Source organism: Phalacrocorax carbo, chromosome 15 (genome assembly GCF_963921805.1).
Source record: "Phalacrocorax carbo chromosome 15, bPhaCar2.1, whole genome shotgun sequence".
Lineage (NCBI taxonomy): Eukaryota > Metazoa > Chordata > Aves > Suliformes > Phalacrocoracidae > Phalacrocorax > Phalacrocorax carbo.
This window is the reverse complement of record NC_087527.1, coordinates 5,730,927-5,753,560: the sequence shown is the minus strand read 5'-3', so window position 1 is coordinate 5,753,560 and position 22,634 is coordinate 5,730,927. Positions and strand designations below refer to the sequence as shown.

Here is a 22,634-nt window from a genome sequence, read left to right as displayed (position 1 = left end):
TTTGCCTTTCTTTAACCTGTTTGGGTAGTGAGCTTTAATTTTATTTTCTGCACAGCTTTTCCTGTTCATGACATTTATAGGATGGGGAAAGCTCAGCAATCTTTCATTTGCTTGAGACACTTCTTCAGTCTCTGGCACTTACCCCCTGGCTCGCTATAGAACTCTCTGGGGGGTTATTATAAATATTAATGGCTTTAGTTTTATGAAATCTGTAGGAGCTGAAGTGATGTTTTCACTTTATGATGTGAGAGCTCATCACCATTTTCCTCTGACGTTCCTGTGTCTAGCCTGCTCCCCCCGGGCACCGGGCAGTGGGTGGGGGTACAGCTGGGTGGGTACATGGTGAGGCTGGGTGAGCGCTGCCCTTTGGGGAGGTTGGATGAACATCTGCATGTCTTCACTTGGGTGGCCAAGGAGAGCCCCTGTGCTCCCCCTCTGTCCTCTGTGGGGAGGGGGGACCGGCAGCATGTCCCAGCTGAGGCTCCCGGAGGGCGGGAGGGACCATGGAGGGGCTGTGCCACGCCAGGGGATGCCGGGCTTCGTCACTGCCCGGTGACATCACCCAGGGTGGCAGTGGGGCTGAGGGGACACGCTGGCTCCGGTGTCCCCTCTGATGGTTGGGGCAATGCACTGCGCCAGCACAAGTAGCTGCCACGTGTCCCTTGGCCCCCTGGTCCCCAGGCCAGGGATGCTTTTATTGTGAAAGCTTTTCAATGGTGTACACCTAAGTAAAATGGACAATCCTTGCTTTTCTCACTTAATACTGAAGATTCACTCTACACTGAAAACCTCTCATGAAGAAATAATTTTTGATATTTCCAGTTCCTTATTAATTGGTCTCCATCTAATGAAGCAGCTCTATACACCATGCAGTGTTGGCTTCCTCTTTCAGTTAATGTTATCTACAAACAATTAAAGGGTTTTTTGAAGTCTGTCTGAGCCCTAGAGGCCTTGGCATGCCTCATATTTAGCTGCCTGGAGTTGTTTTCCACTAAACAGGACTGTGACTGGTTGTTTAGCACCAATGACTGCTTGCAAGAGTTTGTACTCTGTGCATGCAACGGTGCCTGATGGAGAAAGAACAGTGGAATAATGGGCTTGGGTAATCAAGCCAAGTATGACATTAAATGTTTTATCTTCCCAAGCAGACGAAAAAAAAAAAATGTTCTGACGTCTGTCAGCCTCTTTTGAAATCCAGGAGGTGGAGAGGCAGAATAGCAGCAAAAACTTCAGCTTCATTTTAATGAAGATTTCTGTTTTTTCCTGCAGTTGAAGTGAAAATTGAAGTTGTGATACCCGAGAAGGAACGAAGCAAGGAGGAGATGTCGCCCAACGGGAAAGCCAGCCCCCTGGTCTACAAAGTCAACGGGACTGCCCGGCATTATCATCTCGAGGAGCACCCCATTGCCAGCAATCCCTACCACAACCCAAAGGATGTGGTGGAAGCATCTGTGTGCCACGTGAAGGACCTGGAGAATGGACAGTAAGTGCCTAAAATTTTTGCAGTTAAAATTTGAGACACCTTATAACCCAAACCGAACCCCCTATCTTGTTCTTTAGAGTTTCTGGAGATGATAATTTAACTTAGTAAAATAATCTTTTTTTTTTCATCTTAAATGACATCACAGACAAGTGACAACTCATTTTTACTAGACGGTCTGCTGTTCCCTGCACGGTCCGCCCTGGGACTTATCTTAGAAAGATGTGATATTCTGCAGCAGAATCTTTCAACAGGCTCTGTTCGGCTTAAATTAGACAACCCTGAAATTTTTATAAATTTATAGCCTTAGTAGTTTTACAAAGCAGCATGAGCAGCTCATGGGTGGATCTGCACAAGGGGCAGATCACGTGCTACATCACTTCTGCAGTGCCTTGCTCTTCTAGCTGAGCTCACCTCTTTCAACTTGCTCTTTCACCAAGGATGCAGTTTTCCAAAGTTTTTGCTAATGGCAACACACTTCAGCTGGGTGCAGTTTCACTGCCTTGATTTAAGAGTTTCCTGAAGTCTAAAAAGTGCCTGTCCCGGTCACTGTGCTTTACAGGCTAGTGTTTTTCTGGGGTAGGTGTGCCTTTTCTGCAGCATGTTTCGTTACTCTGATGGCCAATGTCTCAGCGGGCTCTGTCCGTGTGTGAAAGAAAACATAGTTTGAAATAGCTTTTATTCCGGTGAGGAAGTAATGTCAGGTGTGTGGGACACAGCAGGAGTCTGGCAGCTATTTGCTTTAAATTGAACTATTGCTTGTTATAATATCCTAGAATAATCCATGTACTACAAGCTACTTTGTGCTAAACTGAAGGGGCTTCATGGGCTTCAATTTCTTCTCATTAGGTGAGTTAATCCAGGAAAAAACTGTTTCTTTCATTGTGATGGGAATTTACATATTAGATCGTTCTACAAAGGGATGCACTGGACTCTGTTGCTCTGTTGGATTAAATCTTCACGTGATAAGGTGTGGCTGACTCTGCAAACTCTGCTGTAGCTCAGAGAAGTGCTGGAGGGCCATCAGGACCTGGAGGGGAATGGCCTCCTCCAGTGAGAGGTGAGGGTGGGGAGCAGCAGAGGTGCACTGGACTGGAAGGCAAGCACAGTGGCTGCAGGGCCGCTTCTGGGAGGTGATGGGCAACCCACTGCCTCCTGTGCAGGTGAGCAGCGGCAGCAAGGCTGGGGAAGAGGGGACCTGGGGCAGAGCACAGGCAGTGACCGGGGGTGCCTTGAACCTGGAGCGAAGCAAAAGGTGGGACTGCTGTGGGAAATACTGGTTGCACAGGGAGGGTCCTGTTCCAGTGTCAAGATGTAGCCTAATGGCTGAACACCACGTTCATGGAGACAGCTTCTGCTGACTTCGTGTTTGGGGTGTTACTACAAGAGTGTGCTCTGCTTTGGTGCCCCAGTGCAAGAACAACTTTGGAAGACTAGGGCTGCAATAGATGCATTGAGTGGAAACCATGCACTATAGTGGGTGAAAAGATTCTAAGAGCTCTGCTGGTCGCAGAGAAGGTGAGGAGGGAGCTGGCTGCAGCCCATGAGAACATACCTGGCTGCAGGTGGCTGTAGCAGGGAATTCCTCAGCTAAAGCCAGGGATGGAAACTGGCATCAGTCTGGAAACCGGGCTCACACTTCAACCACGTATGCATTCGGCTACTGAAGCACACTACGAAGTACGGCAGCGGGCTTGCCATCGCTGGACACTTTAAGTTGCAAATAGCTTTTTTTTCCAGCAGGCTGAGTCTAGCTTAAAAGAGAGATGCTGTGAGAAGGTCCCACGGCTTGTGTAAGCAATGGGCCACACTAAAGGAGTCCCTTCTTGCTCTGATGCCCAGAGAGATTTTCTGAGATGCTTCTCTCAAGGAGTATGCTGGGCAGGGGTGTGCGCGGGCACAAAGGTTTGGGCACCTCTGTGTTGTGGTAGTGGAGCCTGTAAGCACAAGGTACTCTTTTTGACCACCCTTTCTGGTACCAAGATAGTCTCAGCAGAACCAGTAAAAGATACTGGAGGATAAACTTGGGCACTGCTGTACCAAGCCAACCTCCCAGCAGGCTAACTGGGGGAGGTCAATGAGCTACAGATAGAAAACAGCCCTAAGTAAAGGTCCTTTGCAGGCTAGAGCTGGGTTTTAGCTAGCGCTTCCCAACTGGGGAGGCAGTTGGGCAATGGGACAAATTCCCAACTGAGTAAACAGCTCAGCGGAGAGCAGCGTAGCGTAAATCATCCTCTTGTTCCCTCTGGAGTGACGGTGGGTTGGGAGCCTTGCAGGTGGCTGTGTGCTGCCTTGAGGACACCAGGTCTTGTTTTTGACTCTCAGATCACACAGTTCTTTGGGTAAGTTGTAAACTCTTTCACCTATCTTATCTCATCTTCCATAGAGTTATAGTTGTCATTTAACTGCAGGTTTTATCTGAAGTACTGCACAGCTGAGGAATGCAGCAGGACTTGTACTGCTCTATTCCCCTTGTGCTCACGGAAGGACCTCCAAGTGCCAAGTGTCCTACACAGGGAGGGAGCAGAGCGGCATCGCTTGGGAGTGGGGCTGCCAATTTACTGGGACAAAATGGCTCCCAAGGGCAAGTATGATGAGCTCTGCTGCTGTTTTCACCTGAAGTGGCAAGGAAATTGAGCATTTGCCGTTACTCTGGTGGACCAGTTGATGCAGGTGGAGCAGGCACCTGCACGAAGACTTGCCCAAGGTGGGATTGAAGGTGTTACAGGGTGCTGATAGACTGAACCCAGGTCCCATCTCCATGGCTGTGAATCAGAGAGCAGGGCAAGTGTCTCAGTAGCCTGGGTGCAAGAGACAGGATAGAGTTGGGATGTTACCCAAAGAGGAAAGAGTATGCAATGTGAGTCCCATTCTTCCGAGACACCGGGACCTATTGTGCATGAACAGCGTTCAGGGATCACACATAGCCAGTAGCTTCCTTGAGCACATGGGGTTTGCTCTGTGCACAGTGGAGTATTCTGTACACCAAATGCAACGTGCCAGGCTTGCTGTAGAGATGGTCCACTTCGTGCAACGGGAGCAACCAGCATTTCCAGATAAACATCAAGTTGTGCAGGGACAGGCTTTCTGGCTGAAAAAGGGGAAGTTTCCAGGGAGCAGCAGCTCTGTGCTCCGTGCCCAGCTCCCTGCAAAACAAGGACTCACTCCTCATCTCTTCACTTTCCTTCATGGTTAGCTGGAAGGCTCTGCTGTAGGGAAGCAGCTGCTGATAATGGCGTTAGGAAGATGTTCAGTGCCTCACACAGGGCCATGGATTGCACAGGGTGTATCAGGACTCTTGGTTGGAAAGGGAGCACATGAGTGGTGAGAAAAGGAGGTGAGGTCAGGACATGTTGGGATGAAGATCTGGTGGTGACATAGTGAAAGAGCAGAGAGTAAACATCTGCTCAGTGCAGAGCAACATCAGTCTCACTCAATGATGCTTGGGCAGCCTGCAATGCCCTTGTGGCTGGAAAGCTGCAGCAATCCCCTTGGCAAAGATCTGGGCAGGTGGAGGAGTGGGGGTCTCAGTGCTTGAAGCCTCCTGCATCCCAGTCTCTCTGCAGAGAGAAGCGATGGGCAGCCTCCTGGAAAAGATGACTGGCTGAAAGACTCGTATTTTAGTGGAAAGTGCAACTGCCCAGTGTAATGCAACTGCCTAAATGCAGCCCAGTTCTGTATATGGTCTGCAGGGCTTGGAAACTTGCAAATAAAAGCATGTTTCAGCTGCCTTGCCAAACCTGTGCCCAACCAGCCTGCAGCAAGCGGAGCAGGGCCACAGCCGGCTGGGTGCCGTTGGGCACTGGGGAAGAGTCCTGCCATTCCCAGGGAGACCGGGGCGGCTGGCTGCTGTGCACAAAGGCACCTGCTCTTTGGGGCTGCTGCACCCACACTGCGGCCAGTGCAGAGGCGTGTATTGCTCGGCGCAGCCCTGCTGAGCGGTAGGGTTGCGGATCAGCTCCTCAATCAAGCCAAGGGAGCTAGAAAGGATTTTATAAAATGCTGCTTTCCAGCACTAATGGCATCATTAATCACCCATTCAGTAGATGGGGATGCTTAGTAGCTCTTTCTGTCCTTGCAGATAAGGTGCATGATCGGGAAAGAGATGGTTTTGGCCGGGACAGGGGTGGCTGGAACCTCAGCCTGCCTTGGCTGGTCAAGGACCAGGTGACTGCAGCTGGGGAGGTGTGACCCAGAGAGCCTGAAAATTGCAAAGCTTTCTGTGTAAAGGATTCCTGCTGTGCTAATGACGCTTTTGTCCCGGGTACAAAACAAGCAGCTGTGGCCTTTCAAAGAGCACCTGAATATTGCCAGAGGAATGACTTGAGGGTTAAACTGGCTCCAATACGAATGCAGGGCTGAGTGCCAGCAGTGCCAGGGAGGCGAAGCCCCTCAGTGATGCAGAGCTGGGGCCAGCAGCCCAGAGCAGGCGGGAAGGTCGCTGTGTGAGCTTTACTCTGCAAAAACAGCTGAGGGAAACAGCAGGGAGGTCACATGTGGGTGCCTGCTGTCCTGAGAGTTTTATCAGGAAAAGGTGTCCCACGTTGTTGACCCTGGGATGTGGCCAGGACCAGAGCATGACCCCCTGAGGTCCAGGGGGGCAGACCCCAAGGCAGGTGTATGCAAAGTGTCAGAATCACCCCTCCTGGTTTTCGTCTCAGAAATGTGTGTTTGCTTTGACTGAGTGAACACAAGCCTGGCAGGGACCTGCTGAGCTGCTGGGGCCAAGAGGGGCGGTGATGTCGCAGTAAAACCAGTTTGGTTTCTTGCTCCCACTACATGCTGAAAAGCCTTATTCTGACGCCCTGGACTTGGGTGGAGACCGTCGGCTGCTTCCTGAGCAGCTGGTCTGGTGCTTTGGGCTACCTCTTGGCACAGTGATGGATGAAGAATCTGCCACTCAGTGGTCCAGCTTGAATGTGCTCCAGGCTGGGAGCAGTAGAGCCACCTCCAAAGCCGGCTCAGTGACAGGAGTGACACACACCTGTAAGTCACCTGGAGCTGGTGGTGAGCAAGTTGAAGGAGGGAGGGAGCATGGTGGGACCAGGGCTGGAGTGCAGGGCAAGGGGGTGGCATCCGCTGTCAGGCAGATGCTCTGCCATATGTTCTCCATGCTCCTCCTCCCCAGGATGCGGGAAGTAGACCTGGGCTGCGGGAAGGCTCTGCTCATCAAGGAGAGTGGTGAGTTCCACGCCGTGGGACACAAGTGTCCCCACTATGGGGCTCCGCTGGTCAAAGGTCAGTCTGCATCCCATCCTAGGAGACTAACCAAGGGCATCGAAGTGTTGGCAAAAGACAGCCCAGTGTTCATGAAGGCCTGTTGCCAGGCATGGGGCAGTGCTGTGCCACATGCCTAGCATCATCTTGGCATCTACTCGCTGGGGGAAGGCATGGGCTGGGGGTGCACAAACCTCCTGGGAGCACTTTGCTGCAGGTGTGGTTTGCTGGTGACCCCAACTTGCCACTGCTGGTCACAGGGCTGGGGCTTCTTTGGGTGACTTTAAAGAACAAACCAGCACAGCACCATTAGATTTGGCTCCTGCTTCATCCTTCAGCTGGAGATGAATCTCTCTTCAATGGTGTGAAACAGCTGCAGCTCACTGTCCCCATGCAAAATGCAAAGGCTTTATGGGGCTTTTCATAGTGTTCTGTTTATTGGCTCCCAGCCACTGAGGAGTTTAAAAAAATCCTTAAAGGGGAAAAAAAAAATCACCTTATGATTTTTCAGGCCACTCAGTCTTTAAAAAACCCACAAAACCACAGCTCCCTCTAAATCAAAATCCTGTTTGTGGGGGAAGGAGGAAGCTCTTTGGGCTGATGGGATCCTTTCAGTAGCAAGAAGAAATGTTGCTGGTGTTATTGAATGAAGTGGGATGAGGTATAGTGGTTTCCCATCCTGGCACTTAAAGATATGCATCCCTGCATTTTCTCAGCGTGGGCTTCAGGCAGGTTCTTACCCAGAGTCTGAGTAATGGTAGCAGGCAGTGCTGGCCCAGCTGGGTGCTGGAGTAGTGCATCACCCAAACTGGGGGTGGGAGATACTTTGCTGGAGGTGGGATCCTGGGGAAGACAGCAGAGCATCCTGCTGAGTGCCCTCTGGGCATTGCTGGCCCAGTAGCAGTGCTGGGTGCAGGCAGCCATGCTTTCAGCCCCTTGCCTGCGGCTAGCAGCCCGCTGAGCAGGGCAGAAGCAGAAGTTGACCCCACACTGCTCCAGTAGCCAACAGAGGTGAGAGACTGCCTGCCTTTCAGAGACCTGTGGGCACATCCCTGAGACTGGTTGCTCACACTGGGATCTTGTTGGGGAATACAGGATTTGCTGCAGAAGTAAGTGCAGGGGCTGTCCCTGTGTCCCCGCGTGTGGTGGGTGGTGAGACGTGGCAGTGCTGTGCTGCTGTTCAGGCAGGGAAAGACAAAGTCCAAGGTAGCAGCCTCTGGGCAAACACTCTCGAGGAACGAACTCGTGCCTTTGGGCATGGCCCTGGTGGTGTGCAGACTCTTTGCTGTGTCAGGGTCTGCTCTGAAACACGCTTGCTCTAAATAAGCGATGCTGTGCTTGAGGTGCTGCTTGCTCTGGGTGCTACTGGGGCTTGTGGAGGTGACTACGAGGCCCTGGAGACTGCAGCCCCAGGCGCTGCCGGAGAGCAAGATTATACCCCAGGCAGAGCAGACAGCTTTGCAGCTGTGCTCAGAGGCACTGGAAGTAAGGGAATTTTAGATGGGATCTGTCATACAGGATCTCAGTTGGTACTGTTCACCCTCTGTCCCAAAAGGCTGGACCAGTCCCAGGTGCAAGTTAAGAGAACTCCACATCAAGTAGCCCAGATGTTGTTGACCACGCAGGTCCACAACAGCTGCCACGTGTCCTGTAGGAGAGGTGACACCTCTGGGTAGAGGAGGAGTGTCACAGGGACATGCTCACAGAGTGTGAACACTGAAGCTGCTCTGTGTGGAGCAGCACAGCTCCTGACACTGCAGGAGGCTCTGGGCAGCAACCTTCAGCCTTCAGGAGCTCAGCAATGGTGTTCACATTGTAGAGAAGCCGAGGAGTCCGCCATCACTGGGACAGCAAGAGGGAGACCTTGCCTCTGCCATCCCTGCCATGGCCAGATTATGGAGCTTGATCTCAGTGGGCTGCAGGCAGGGACGGGAGGCAGCTGCAGGGCAGCACCAACTCTGCTCTGCCATGTTGCCTGCAGGGGTTTTGTCCAAAGGAAGAGTCCGCTGTCCCTGGCATGGAGCTTGCTTCAACATCAGCACAGGCGACATAGAGGACTTTCCTGGCTTGGACAGCTTACCAAGGTTCCAGGTGAGACCTTCGCTCCTGCAGCAGCAGAGGAAATCACAGAATCACAGCATGGTTTGGGTTGGAAAGGACCTTTAAAGATGACCTAGTCCAACCCCGCTACTGTGGGCAGGGATATCTTCCACCAGACTGCATTGCTCAAAGCCCCGTCCAACCTGACCGTGAACGTTTCCAGGGATGGGGCATCCACAGCTTCTGTGGGCAACCTGTTCCAGTGTCTCACCACCCTCATTATAAAACATTTCTTCCTTATGTCCAGTCTAAGTCTACCCTCTTTTAGTTTAAAACCATTACCCCTTGCCCTATTGCTACAGGCCCTGCTAAAAAGTCTGTCTCCATCTTCCTTATAAGCTCCTTCAAGTATTGAAAGGCCGCAATAAGGCTTCCCTGCAGCCTTCTCTTCTCCAGGCTGAACAACCCCAGCTCCCTCAGCCTGGCCTCGTAGGAGAGGTGCTCTAGCCCTCGGATCATTTTTGTGGCCTCCTCTGGACTCACTCCAACAGGTCCATGTCCTTCCTGTGCTGAGGGCTCCAGAGCTGAATGCGGTGGGGTCTCATCAGAGCAGCAGAGTAGAGAGGGAGAATCTTTTCCCTCAACCTGCTGGCCATGCTTCTTCTGATGCAGCCCTGGGTATGGTTGGTTTTCTGGGCTGCGAGCGCATGTTGTTGGCTCATGTCCAGCTTTTCGTTCACCAGCACCCCCAAGTCCTCCTCCGCAGGGCTGCTCTCAGTCCCTTCATCCCCCAGCCTGTATCGATACTGGGGGTTGCCCTGACCCATGTGCAGGACCCTGCCCGTGGCCTTGTTGAACTTCATGAGGTTCACATGGGCCCACTTCTCCAGCCTGTCAAGGTCCCTCTGGATGGCGTCCCTTTCCTCTAGAGTATCAACTTGCACCGCTCAGCTTGGTGTCACCAGCAAAATGGCTGTTTGCATTGGGATAAGCATGCTTTTTGGAGGTGTGGAGCAAACAATTTCTAAGCACGTGCTGGGGTGGCCAGGGGAGAGCAGCATCTCACCCAGCTCTCCTTCCTCCCTGCAGCTCCCCTTGCATCCACCCACGGGCATTAGACACCTTCTGGGAAACTGATGGTGAAGGTGCACAGTCTGGGAGGTCTCTTGAGCAGAAGTGGGGTGGGACTGAGAAACCAGCCATAAGCCTGAGATAGAAATCAGGTTTTACGCTGAGCACTGGTGCATAGTTGGTACGAGACAAGAAGCGTCCCACAGCCTTGAGCTGGGGCGAGCCCTGTCGTGGCCTGAACCGCTCTCGCAGGATACCTGGTGAGATCGCGGCTCTGCTGGTTAGTTGTTGCACAGAGGGAGCGATCACCCTCTTCGTGCCGGAGGCGCTCGCTGTCCTGCAAACCGCTGCTGTTCTGTCACCCTCAGGTGAAGATCGAGAAGGAGAAGGTGTACATCCGAGCAAGCGAGCAGGTGAGGGGCCCCTGGCATCCCAAAATCAAGGCCCGTGCTTTTGCTTTTTATTCTGGGGAGGGCAGAGGGTGGAGAAATGCTTTGGTTTGTGCTGCCTGGCAGGGGAGGCAGTGCCTGAGCAGAGTGTGTGAGCACGCAACCGGGTGAAACCGACAGTCTGCCTAGCCCGGTCCTGTCTCAAGCAACAGACCAAAGGTTGTACAGAGGCACGAGTGGAGCAGGGCAGAGGTGGTGTGTCCACAGCCTGTCCTCCCTGTGCTCCCCCAGCCTCCCCGCAGCTGCCAGACACCTGAGCTGGGGTATCCATGGATTCAGGAGGTCTTAATAGGTGTTTGTCCTGAGGTCTTAGGTATTCTGTAATAGATATATCTTTAATCTCTGTAGTATTCCTGTACTCTAGGAACCAATTATGTATAATATCTAATATAATGTTATTAATATATCGTTATAATGTGAATTTATTTAGATCTTAAATTAAAAATTAAAATTAATAAAACAATAAATTAAAAATTAATAATGATAATATATTAATTTAATAGTTTTGCTATTAATAATAGATATATAATTAATCTCTATAGTATTCCTTTACTCTAGGAACCTATTTGTAAGGTAATTTCCTTAAGCTCGTATCAACTTTTAATTTAGTTGGCCCATGGATACAGGCATCTTCCACCAGCCTTTTGGCCTTGTCTCTTGGGTCTGAATGTGGCACGGTGATGACAGAGGTCATCTGTGCTCCCTCTTGAGCCCTGACATCAGCTCCTTTTGCTGGAGAGGAGCCTGGTGCATGGGCAGGGAGCGCTCTCATCCGCCCAGAAAGGATGTAGAACGAAGCCTGTTTGGGCCATTACCATCTTTCTTTCCATGAAAAGCCACCTTCTGATGCACATTTGCACACACGCATTTGTGAATCCAGAAGCTCGGAACCGGCTGTGGACCCTGCCAGCACTTGGGTTAGATCCAGTGAGGTCACCTGGATGGCAGCACTTCTGCTCCAGCTGATTTGGGTGGGATGTGATGAGGAGGGTTGAGCCTGTTCCCCTCTACCAGAAATGGATTTTGGCCTCTGATGGCTGGCAACAGGGGGTCTGTGCAGCAGGGCTACAGTGGCATAGGTCCTCAGGTGTGCTCTGGCAGGTTGAACAAGTCCATCAGCTTCTTTGGATATCAGAGGTATACAAGCTCAGCTCAGGTGCAGGATAAAGTTCCTCATAAGACTTCTGCATTTTCATCTCACCTGGTGGTTGCAGAATTGCACACAACTGGGCTGCTTTTTCTATTTTTTCCCCCCAGTTCTGTGTACCTGGATGAATTTGCAGAAGATGATGGATTTATTCTTCTTTTGTACCTTTTAAGGGGGGTACTGCACTGGATGGTGGAAAGGTATTTGGATGACCATGGGTTTGGAGTCCTTGTTGGGTACAAGGGTGCAGTTGTTCCCTTTCTATCCAAGCTGTTTTATGACAATAGCATAGTTGTCCCCACTCCTGCCTGGCTACCCAGCTTAAAGCTGATAAAATATTACTTTTCTTCTTGTTGTTGGCATAGGCTCTTCAGACACAGAGGAGGACAAAGATGATGGCAAAGTGCATCTCCCTGAGCAACTATAACCTGAGCAGTACCAACGTGCTGATCATCGGTGCAGGTATCAGGTGGCGTGTGGTGGGACCGCCGTGTGCGTCCCCTCCTGGGCAGGTGTGCAGAGAGCGGTGCCATGCACCTTCTGTCACCCCTGCTGCGACCCTCCCTGTGCAAAGGGTTGGACCAAGGGTTTTCCTGAGCCTTTTGTCCTACACACTAATGGTCCAAAGGTGCCCTGCGCCTCTGCTCTATGGTGCTTTGTAGTTCCCTGTCACAATCCTTTGCAATGGGTGCTCTGAACCCTTTTCCCTCTACACCCTCCCCAGATACATCACTAACCCCTGATTTCCACAACTGATAAGTGTAAAGTCCTCTCAGATGTTCCTGTAATGTGGATACACTTTTCCTCTTGGAGCCTGCATGTCTTTGTCTCATCCCATTGCAGCTGCCTGCAGCTCCAAAGCTCTCACCTCAAGGTCCTTCTCTGAAGATAAATTCTCCCATCTTCCCAGGAGATATCAAATCCCTGCACAAAATAGCAAAACTGCCAAGCTATCTTTTCTTATCTCTTGTCCCAGTTCCATTTGTGTAATGCAATTTTTGTAGGTAGCCTGATGGAGTGAATTCCATCTCCTGAGCTTGCCTGTTTCTGGAATGGGTTGGATGCTAGGCTGGACCATGTCATGGTGAAATAGTTTGTGTCCTCCCACCCTCCATCTGGTGTTGGACCTGGGGCTGAGAGGGAATGGCTGCTCCTGGTACACGGGTTGTTCTTACTTGATAACAGCCCCCAGGTCACCAGGCCCAAGTCGTGGAAGTGGGAAGCACACTGCTATCTCCTGACATCTAAGTTGCAGCTCTCAGCCTGAGCAGAGGGGAAAACCAGCCTGCCTGGCTCTTCCCTTGCTGCTGGGTAACATTTTTCCTGTCCTTGTGCCCCTGTTGCCTGTTGACTGAAAGCCAGGGTGTGACACTGCTACTCCCCAAGGTCAGTTGGGCTGTCCTGGTGTGTGGCAGGGCTGGACTGTCATCAAAATCCTCAGCAAGGTCACTCCACAGGCAATGTTGGCCATTGCTGAAGGAACTTTCTCAGGCTTAATCAGCTGAATTTACAAGTCTTTAATAGACTGAGGTCTGTTCTTGTGGATGGGAAAGGAGATTTCAAAGCTGGGGTTGTGAGGAAGAACTGTTGGGAAGAGACTACCCATCCAGTCCTGCGTTGAGGACCAAGGTCCAGCCATGCCCAGCGGAGCTGAGGATAAATGACCATGGCCCCTTGCTCATGTGAGGCTCATCCTGGCATCAGTGCAGCATCAGTCCTGGCTCAGCATGCTCCAGGCAGTGTGCACAGGATGTCCATCCACCTGTCTCTTTGTCCACTGTCCCCCACTTCCATCAACAGGAGCATTTTGTTGACAGATCAAACCACGATGCTGTCCAGCCCCATCTTCTTTCACTGGTGTTACAGAAACTGTGGCCCTTACAGTACTCATCATTGAGCGAGACTTCCTTGGTTGAGAAGAGACTTGGGACTTCTCACTTGAGCTCTCAAGTCTCACCAGTTTGGCCAGGGAAGAAGGGACATGCCCGTCAGGCTGCCTGGCTGCAGGGGAACAGCAGACACCAAGGCAGCTTTTTGTTTAATTTAGCCTTTTTTCTGTGTTTAAAAACAAGCAAACAAAAAACCCTGAGAAAAATTGCATGCAAAATCCTCTACAGTGAAGCACACAACCAACACTTCAGCTGTGAAAAAGGGAGGACTCCCTTCCCTCCCTGTTTGGCTGTAAATTCACCAGTAGCTGAGTGTACAGAGGGGAAGCTGCAAGACCCTTCCCTGACTGGGGGAGTGCAAGGGTCTGAGCAGCTGCCCATGCCCCTGAGCTTGGGAGGGAGGTGTTGGCAGCAATCCTCAGGTACGCTCTTTGTGGGTTTGTGTGAATTTAGGGACACACAAGTCCTACAGAGGATTAATGTCACGCTCCACAGACAGAGGGTCCCTCCTGCCTGGTGCATCCACCCCGACCGGCTTCCCATGTAAGCTGCTTGACTTGGGAAGAGCCGTACAGTAAGGTTGGGGCTAGTGGAGGTGGTGGTTTTGGAGTCAGCCCTGGTGGGGTTTAGGAGCAAAGGATTCAGACCTTCAAATGCCCCATACGCATTGCTTGCACCGGTCTTCCTTCTCCCTTAGGGGCAGCTGGACTGGTCTGTGCAGAGACCTTGCGCCAGGAGGGTTTCTCAGACAGGATTGTGATGTGCACGATGGACAGACACTTGCCCTATGACAGGCCGAAGCTCAGTAAGGTTTGTATCACTTTGGGTGTGTCACATTCCTCCCCAGTTTTAAAATTTGCCCTAGGACCTTTTCCCACTGTTATTCATTGCAGCAGAATGTTCCTTCTTCCTTGTTTGTCCCGTCTCTGTTTTCCCTTGATTTTTATTTTCTGTTGGTGATTGAAAGGTGAAACACAAAAGAGTAGTTGTTCAAACTCTGAATTAAGAGTACTCCAGCACAGAAACAAGGGGTCTCTTCGCAGGTCTAGCAATAGCTGTCTTGGTCAGCTTGTAGGTGGATGGATCTTCTTATTATGCTTCCAGATCAAAATCTTTAGGGCAATGAAACAGGGCATGTGAAAAAATTGTATTGTCCACCAGGTTTTTTAATAGTGTGTGGTTCTTACTGCCCAGTGATGGCCCATGCCATAATTATGAAGATTCTCAGTCATCGCCACAAGTTGGTAACTTGATCGCAGTGCAAAGATCACTTTTTCTGGCACAAATCTCATTTTGCGTTCCAATTTGTAGACACAGGATAATCTTCTAATCACATTTTTTATTACTGATTCCTGAGCCTTACTTGATATCAGACAGCAAGTTGGATTGGACAGCAGCATTTGATCTTGAAGCTTCCAGATAATGTAAGAACAGGTGGTATATGTATTCCCCTTTATGTCAGGGGTGCTTCTCTATGGTTATCAGGGCTGGTACTCTACAATCACAGCATCTAACTCTGCTTCCAGCCCTAAGCCAAAATGATTTTCAAAGAGGGCAAATATGCATGTGTCTTTTTGAGAGTATTCAGGCCATTTCTGTGCTTGGGGTGAGGAGCAGCTGGCTGAAACCTGCATCCAGGAGTCTCAGAGGTTGTGCTCGGGAGCTTGGAGAAGCTCGCAGTCCCTATCCCAGCCAGGCAGCTCTCTGAAACACTTATCCCCACTGTGTGAGATTAGACTGCCTTTTCCACTCTCTGTTAAATAGTAAGAACATCTCACATACCAGATGTGTTATGCATGGTTTGTTAAACTCTCCACTAAACACCTTTGACTGTAGTTGCTTTTGGAAGCCATGGAAGAGAGGGCAGAAGTTTCACAAACAGACTAGAAAAAAAGGGTGGTTTTTTTTTTTAATCCTGTTGTGAGTGGGACTAACTCTGGAAAGGGTCATTAGAGGAGGAGTGCATAAAGCTGTAAACAGCAGACCACTTGCTTCCTGAAACTGCAGCATTACCCTTCCTCTGCCTTGCTGAATGCCTGTTATCAGTCTGTCCCAAGGCACTGCCGGACTGTTCCTTCCTATTTGTCCCATTTGGACCGTGACCTGCTCCCTGCATGCCGAAACATCCCCGTTACCATCTCTGGAGCACTGGGAGCAGCAAAACTCATGATGCTTGTGCGCTCCTCTGCACACCGGTGTGGGAGCCACTGCTCCCAAGCCGTGGGGTCAGATGTTCCTCTCTGTAAACACTGGGTGTTTAAAGAATTTGCAGTAAAACCTGTATGACCCAGGACCTGCCTCAAGTCCTAAGATACGGGTCTCTTCCAAGCACAGGGTTATCTGAAGTCATGGTGAGGGAGTGTCCTGCAGGGCTTATCCCAGCCCCTGACTGAGCCACCTCCAGGGAGAAGGACCTTCCACATCCATCCCTGGGGGCAGATGGTGAAGCCCTCGATTCCTGCATCCCCTGTCCCTCTTGGGTCAAGCCCAAATGTGTAGTGGGTTGATCTTGGCTGTGCACCAGGTGCCCACCAAAGCTGCTCGATCACTCCCCCTCCTCAGCTTGGACAGGGGAGAGAAAATACAATGAAAATACATGGGTTGAGATAAGGACAGGGAGAGATCATTCACCAATTACCATCACAGGCAAAACAAACTCAACTTGGGGAAATTTAATTTATTACCAATCAAATCAAAGTAGGGTAATGAGAAATAAAACTAAATATTAAAACACCTTCCCCCCGCTCCTCCCTTCTTCCTGGGCTCAACTTCACTCCCGATTTCCCTGCTTCCTCCCCCGCAGAGGCACGGGGGGACAGGGAATGGGGATTGTGGTCAGTTCATTACACAGTGCCTCTGCCACTCCTTCCTCCTCGGGGGAGGACTCCTCACACTCCTCCCCAGCTCCAGTGTGGGGTCCCTCCTACAGGAGACAGTCCTCCACAAACTGCTCCAGCGTGGTTCCTTCCCACAGGCTGCAGTTCTGCACAAGCTGCTCCAGTGTGGGTCCCTTCCCTGGGGTGCAGCCCTTCAGGAACAGACTGCTCCACATGGGTCCCCTGTGGGGTCACAAGTCCTGCCAGCAAACTTGCTCCACCGTGGGCTTCCCACAGGGTCACAGCCTCCTTTGGGCATCCACCTGCTCCAGCGTGGGGTCTTCCACGGGCTGCACATGGATCTCTGCTCCACCGTTAACCTCCATGGGCTGCAGGGGACAGCCTGCCTCACCGTGGTCTTCCCCACGGGCTGCAGGGGAATCTGTGCTCCAGTGCCTGGAGCACCCCCTCCCCCTCCTTCTCCATGGACCTTGGTGTCTGCAGGGTTGTTTCACATCTTCTCACTCCTTTCTTTGGCTGCAGTTTTGCAGATTTTTTTCCCTCTTAAATACATTATCCCAGAGGTGCTACCATCATTGCTGATGGGCTCAGCCTTGGCCAGCAGCGGGTCCGTCTCAGAGCCGGCTGGCATGGGCTCTGTTGGACATAGGGGAAGATTCTAGCAGCTTCTCACAGAAGCCACCCCTGTAGCTTCCCCTGCTATGAAAACCTTGCCACAAAAGCCTGATATATCAGGTCATGCCTGTGTGGCGTGGGTAGATGATGCTGCTGGATGATGCTCTGTGATACGTTGCAGACCCTGACCACGGCACGTGTGCGGTCGTGCCTGTCCCCGCTATGCTTCAGGCAGGGGAGGAGGCACTGGAGCACGGAGAAGCCCGTGCCTGTGTCACTTGGCGCTCAGCTTGTCCTCAGCGTATGTCTGAGCTTGTGTCCACAGAGTTAGGACAGATGAACTTGGGCTCAAATGTGAGCTCAACCCTGTGTGTAAAGATGATGTAGGTTTCATCCAAGTGATGAGGGAATGCTGGGAAGAGCAAGAACCTTTCTCTTGCAGCTAAAGATGAGCAGATATGGGCCACGTGCCGCTGCTTCAGCTTTTGAGGGAGCTTGTGCTGTGTAAATTGGGCGCTTCTGAAAGCATTGCTCTTCCTGTCTTAACGCTGATTGTTCTTATTGCTCTTTTAGCTTCCCTCTCCCCTGGCAACTGGCTGTTTTCCAAATAATGGGGCTTTTCTTTTGCTGCTATGAACGTGTATATGTTATAACGAGGTGCAGTTAGAGCTGCTTTGCAGACACTCAGAAGCACTTGCTGTGGTCCTGCCTTAGCTGATCAGTGCCATCCCATGCCAAGCAGGCAGAGAAGGAAGCAGAGCCCAGTCCAGCATCTTGTGATACTGTACCTGGACAGGCTTTGATTCCAGCCCCTGTAGAGCAACCCTTTTAACCCATGTCGTAAGGACTGACTTCAGAGTACTGCTGACTTGTGTTGGTAACAGGCATTTCTCCACTTGCCTGTTCAACCCACAGTGGTTGACAGAAGAAATGGCTTTTTTTTGCAGTCAATGGATTCCCACCTGGAACAGATTGCCCTGCGCCCCAAAGAGTTCTTCCGCACCTATGACATTGAAGTCCTGACCGAAATGCAGGTAAGGAGAGTCCTATGTGTACCTGCAGGTCATCGCCTACAATTGGTATGCAAAGGCTGTGTTTAGGAAATGTAGCAGCTGTTTCTGTTCTCGGCTCAATGGATGCTGTTGCAGAAATGATGGGTCTCCCCCAGCCCTCCCTGTTTTATGTTCCAAAGCACAGGTTGCCTGTAGTTGTTCAAAACCACAGTTAATGCAGTTCCTCCTGTGGCAGGAAGGACACCCTGTGCAAACTCCATGGTGACCATCATTTCTTACCTGCCATTTGCAAGCATCCTCACAAGGATCTGGGGTGACCAGTTGGCTTCTGATTAGGATAATCAGCCTGCAAGCAATGCAGACAGTGATGGCTTAAACATTTATCCTCATTATTTTATTTATACTGGGATATCTTCAAGGATTTTTGAAAAGGCAGCTAGGAATATTTAAGGTGTGGGTTGGCTAAGCTGTGGACAAGAACACAGGGGACTAAAACGTAACAGATAAGTTGGTTGGGCTAGGAGCTCAGTGAATGTCTGGGATTTCATCCCTTAACATTATTTAGGAATGATTACAGGTGGCAGCTGTGGATATCAAGAGCAAGATAGCCATCTTCAAGGATGGACTTAAGATGGAATACAACAAACTGTTGATAGCGACTGGAAACACGTAAGCTACAAACAAACACTTTAAAGATCAAGAGAAACTGTTTTATCTGAGAATGTGAGGAGCTTGTGCCTGAGGATAAGGAGTCAGATATGGCGGTTGGATTCGGACACTGAAATTGTCTGCAGGAGTGTTTGCAGAAAAGCCAAGGAACACCTATCGGATACGTCTGTATCTATATCTGTACCTGTAGCTGCGTATAGATATATATCATATAGAATTATAGAACGGTTTGGGCTGGAAGGGGCCTTTAGAGGTCACGTAGTCTAACCCCCCTGCAGTGAGCAGGGACATCTTTAACTAGATTAGGTTGCTCAGAGCCATGTCCAACCTGACCTTGGATGTTTCCAGGGATGGGGTCTCCACTACCTCTCTGGGCAACCTGTGCCAGGGCTTCACCACCCTCATTGTAAAAAATTTTTTCCTTATATCCAGTCTAAATCTCCCCTCCTTCAGTTTAAAACCACCACCCCTTGTCCTGTGAACAGGCCTTGCCTCATATGTATCTATATGATATATATCCATATCTCTATAAAGCTATGCTGGGTACGTTTGCTCAGCCAAAGCTGAAAAGCCCTTGTGTCACCCAGGAGCCACCCAGAAATCGGGTAACCGCCAGACACAGGGGCTGGCAGGACGGCTGTGGGATTTGCTACCTGGAGTCTTTCATGGCTGCATCAAGGTCAAAAGGGTGTTAACAAAAAGTACCAGCTGAAGCAGTTGGGGGTGTGTGTGTGTGTGTGTTTGGTGTTAAAGAAACTAGTAGAAAACTGAGATGTGAAAAGGTGGAAGGATTTGCCAGAAGCACCCTAACGCCGTGCTGTTCCCTGGGGGCCAGCTGGAGAGCGTATGGGAGAGACTCAGGAAATTCCCGCTAAGTTCCTCATCTTAGAATATTAAAATTAATGCCTGGGACCTTGAACATATTTTCTTTAACAAAAGCCTCCAAAATGGATGTATCCTGAATTTTTTTTGGAGGTCATTTTTGCCACATTGCTCCTCTTTTCACCCCTCAATAACGCTCAACCCTGATAATCAGATAATTCATCCGTCTGAATTTCCATTTTTCATTTCCTGCCAACCTTAAAGATCTTTCTTGACAATGAAAGCTTAACGCTTCTCTGTTGCAGCCTTAATTAGGTGTTGCTGTTGCCCCAGCCTAACAGACCCCTCTGTGAGGCTTGCCCCCCCGGAGGGAAGCTTTCAGGGCTGACGCCTGGTCCGGCCGTAGGGAAAGGCGGCGTGCCTGTCCCGCCCCGCAGAGCTGCCGCTGCGGTGCAGAGCATCGCCGGAGACAGGCGTCATCCCTAGCACCCTGGAAGTAGCGGGTCAGTTTGTTTTCAATAGGGGATTGTCAAAATTGGCTCTTTAAGATGAAGATGAGGCATCCTGGCTCCCTTTCCTTGTGTGCTCCTAACATCAAGGCACAAAACGAAGTAGGGGAAATGCAGCCCCTGCAAAATTTACTGTCCAGGGAAGGGTTGCTGTAGAACAGCCGGAGCAGAGACTCCTGTTGCAACCCTGTGTGCCGCCAATAACAGCAACAGCCCCACTGAATGCTAATGGCTGGTGCTGGGGTGTGCAGCGCTACAGCCAAAATGCCATCTGCACCAGCCACCTAATTAGGTTCAAAAGAGGATTAAGCCATTGGCAATTGTTTCAGAATTCTTATGCATAGGCTGCAGGTACACCGGGTAAATGTTTTTAAGGTACATAAATTATTTAGAATCATCTGTCCCGTTTCCAGAGTCAGATGTGCAGGGTCAGATATTTAAAAATATATGGGCTCCAGCAAGTGCATGGGGAGGACACAATTAAACTGCTACAGCATCAGCAGCGTGACCCTGGGAACAGATAGTGGACCCTGCATCGGCAGAAGCTTATGAAACTTTCAATATCTGGCTCCGAAGTGTCTGCTGGAGGACAGAGTGTTTTCTGTGTCCCATTAAGCTTCTGAAAATTTTACAACATGCCAGCAGTTCAGCACAAGTTCCCAGAGCAGTACCCATCCTGTGCTGTGCTGCATTGCCCCAGAAGGGAGCTCACCCTGGCCCCATGGGCACAGCAGCCCATGGGTGGGGACGGGCGCAGCAGCTGAGCAGTCCCTGCTGTGCTGGCATTTGCCCTTGTGCTCTGGCTCTTGTCCACCAGCATTTAGGTTTTTCCATGTTATGTCTCCAGCCCAGAGAAAGGTGAAGAAAGGAAAGGCTGAGATGCTGCTGGAGCCCTGGAAAGGGGGTCTGCAGTCCCATTTGCCACCATGGGGTCAAGAAAAGCACCTGTATCACTCTCAATGTATGTTTTTCAGGCCCAAAGCTCTCAGCTGCAAAGGCAAGGAGGTGGAAAATGTTTTCAACATCCGGACGCCTGAAGATGCCAACCGTGTCGTGAAACTGGCCACAAGCAAGAACGTGGTCATCGTGGGAGCATCCTTCCTGGGTGAGCGCTCACTGCAGGTGTCTGTATCTCAGCTGTCCTCTGTCTTCCTGCAGATGGTCCCAGTGCCTCGCCCAGTGTGTACCTGCCCAGTTAGAGGTAACCCTCCCCCAGACTGGACCTCGGGGTAGTACAACCTCCAGGTCCAGGTGGGTGGTAAGGACGTCTCCTTGCTGAATAAATTGATTTTACTGAGGAGGCTGGGCCATTCAGCTTGCATGGACACAGATATTCCTGTCCCAGTCTGAAAAGCATACAGCAAGTCCAGTACTGGTGCTCGGGTAGTTTCAAATCCAGTGTGTCTAGATGTGGCTTCACATGGGAGGGTCTTGTTGGTAGGTGAAAGCCTGTGGTTTTATTTCTCTTTTACTTTTTAGCAGGGTGGTGATTTTTTTAAAATACTCAGGAAAAATCTTACTGTTTCTGTGATGGTTCTTCTTTCTGCTTGATGTGGTTCTAACAAAATTATTGTGGGTCCTGCAAGCCTTAAGCATAAATGGTTATTAGTCAGGGAATTTATTATAAAATTGTCAGTATTTGTTTTTCTTCTTTTTAAAAAATATTCCTGGTTTAATGGTTCAATCAATCCCATCTACAGAAAAGCATGTGGTGGTGGGGGGGGCAATTGCAAACTGCAGGCCATCGAAAAGATCCATTTCCAAAAAAAAACACCCCATAGATAGAAAATGTCTTGGTGAAGGTTCCCGTGCGATTGCCAGCACCAAAATTGTCCTGTTCTGATCAGAGAAAACAGTTAGTCACAAGGGCAGTTTTCAGCCCGCAGCTCATTACCTCTGCTGAGACAGTCCCAGCTGTAAGAGGAGGGCTTCCCTCATCTAAAGTCCATCATCATAGCCAGTTCCTCCCTTCAGTCTTCAAAACCTGCATCTAAGAACAAATTGCCATAAATCATAAACCTCATCTGAAATGGCGTGGCCCCCTGTGGCCGGCAGGTCTGGTGGCACCCCAGACCTCCTAGTAGAGCAGCTCCAACCGCCGCAGCCAGGAGCGGGCAAGGCTGCTCCTCCTGCGCTGCAGCCAGCACCAGGGACGCGGGGCAGCGCCGGCGGGATTCCTGCGGCTGCTCAGACCTGCTTCTCTTCCCCAGGGATGGAGGTGGCTGCCTACCTCGCGGAGAGGGCCCACTCGGTGTCCCTGGTGGAGCTGGAGGAAGTCCCCTTCAAGAAGTTCTTTGGGGAGAGGGTTGGCCGCGCTGTCATGAAGGTGACCTTGCTTTCCCATCCAGGGGGTGGTTTTGGTGACAGAGCAGGTTTTGCTTGTTTCACTTATTGCATTGATTAATTTGTTATTTGACGTTTATTGATTAAGTTGTGATGTTAGCAAGCACTAGAAAGAAAGAATGGGCTTTGTCTTCCCTCTCGTGGTTCACGTGCTGTAGAGCACCTTCTTCTGGACACACGCTGGGGACACAGATGGTGCTGACCCCCTTTGCAGCACGGGTTGAGGCAAGCCTGGAGGGTGGGCAGGGCTGTGCAGGGGGCACAGGGACACCAGGGGTCCTGATGTCTACTGCTCTGTCCCATGTCCCCCCTCCAGATGTTCGAGAGCAACAGGGTGAAGTTCTACATGCAGACAGAGGTGTCGGAGCTGCGGGAGCAGGAGGGCAAGGTAGGGCGCAGGCAGGGGGTCCCCGGGGTCACTGCTGTGGGAACCCCCAGGGTTGTTCCCTTCACCGCAGGGGTTTTGCCCTCTACTCTTTCCTAGCCCCTGAGATTCATATTCCTGGACTTAGTCCCCAGGAGCAGATGTGCTC

General features: G+C 50.7%; 1 protein-coding gene across 2 annotated transcripts in view; it reads left to right on the top strand.

The window, feature by feature from the left end:
- AIFM3 (apoptosis inducing factor mitochondria associated 3) overlaps nt 1-22,634 on the top strand; it is a 44,068-nt gene that overhangs the window by 9,830 nt on the left and 11,604 nt on the right. For both annotated transcript variants that reach the window (XM_064465953.1, XM_064465954.1), the window contains exons 3-13: nt 1,270-1,483; nt 6,609-6,718; nt 8,679-8,788; nt 10,177-10,221; nt 11,770-11,866; nt 13,991-14,103; nt 17,693-17,779; nt 18,336-18,427; nt 20,733-20,863; nt 21,969-22,084; nt 22,418-22,489. In XM_064465953.1, the coding sequence (XP_064322023.1) occupies nt 1,270-1,483; nt 6,609-6,718; nt 8,679-8,788; nt 10,177-10,221; nt 11,770-11,866; nt 13,991-14,103; nt 17,693-17,779; nt 18,336-18,427; nt 20,733-20,863; nt 21,969-22,084; nt 22,418-22,489 (1,187 nt within the window). The remainder of the gene's footprint in view (nt 1-1,269; nt 1,484-6,608; nt 6,719-8,678; nt 8,789-10,176; nt 10,222-11,769; nt 11,867-13,990; nt 14,104-17,692; nt 17,780-18,335; nt 18,428-20,732; nt 20,864-21,968; nt 22,085-22,417; nt 22,490-22,634) is intronic.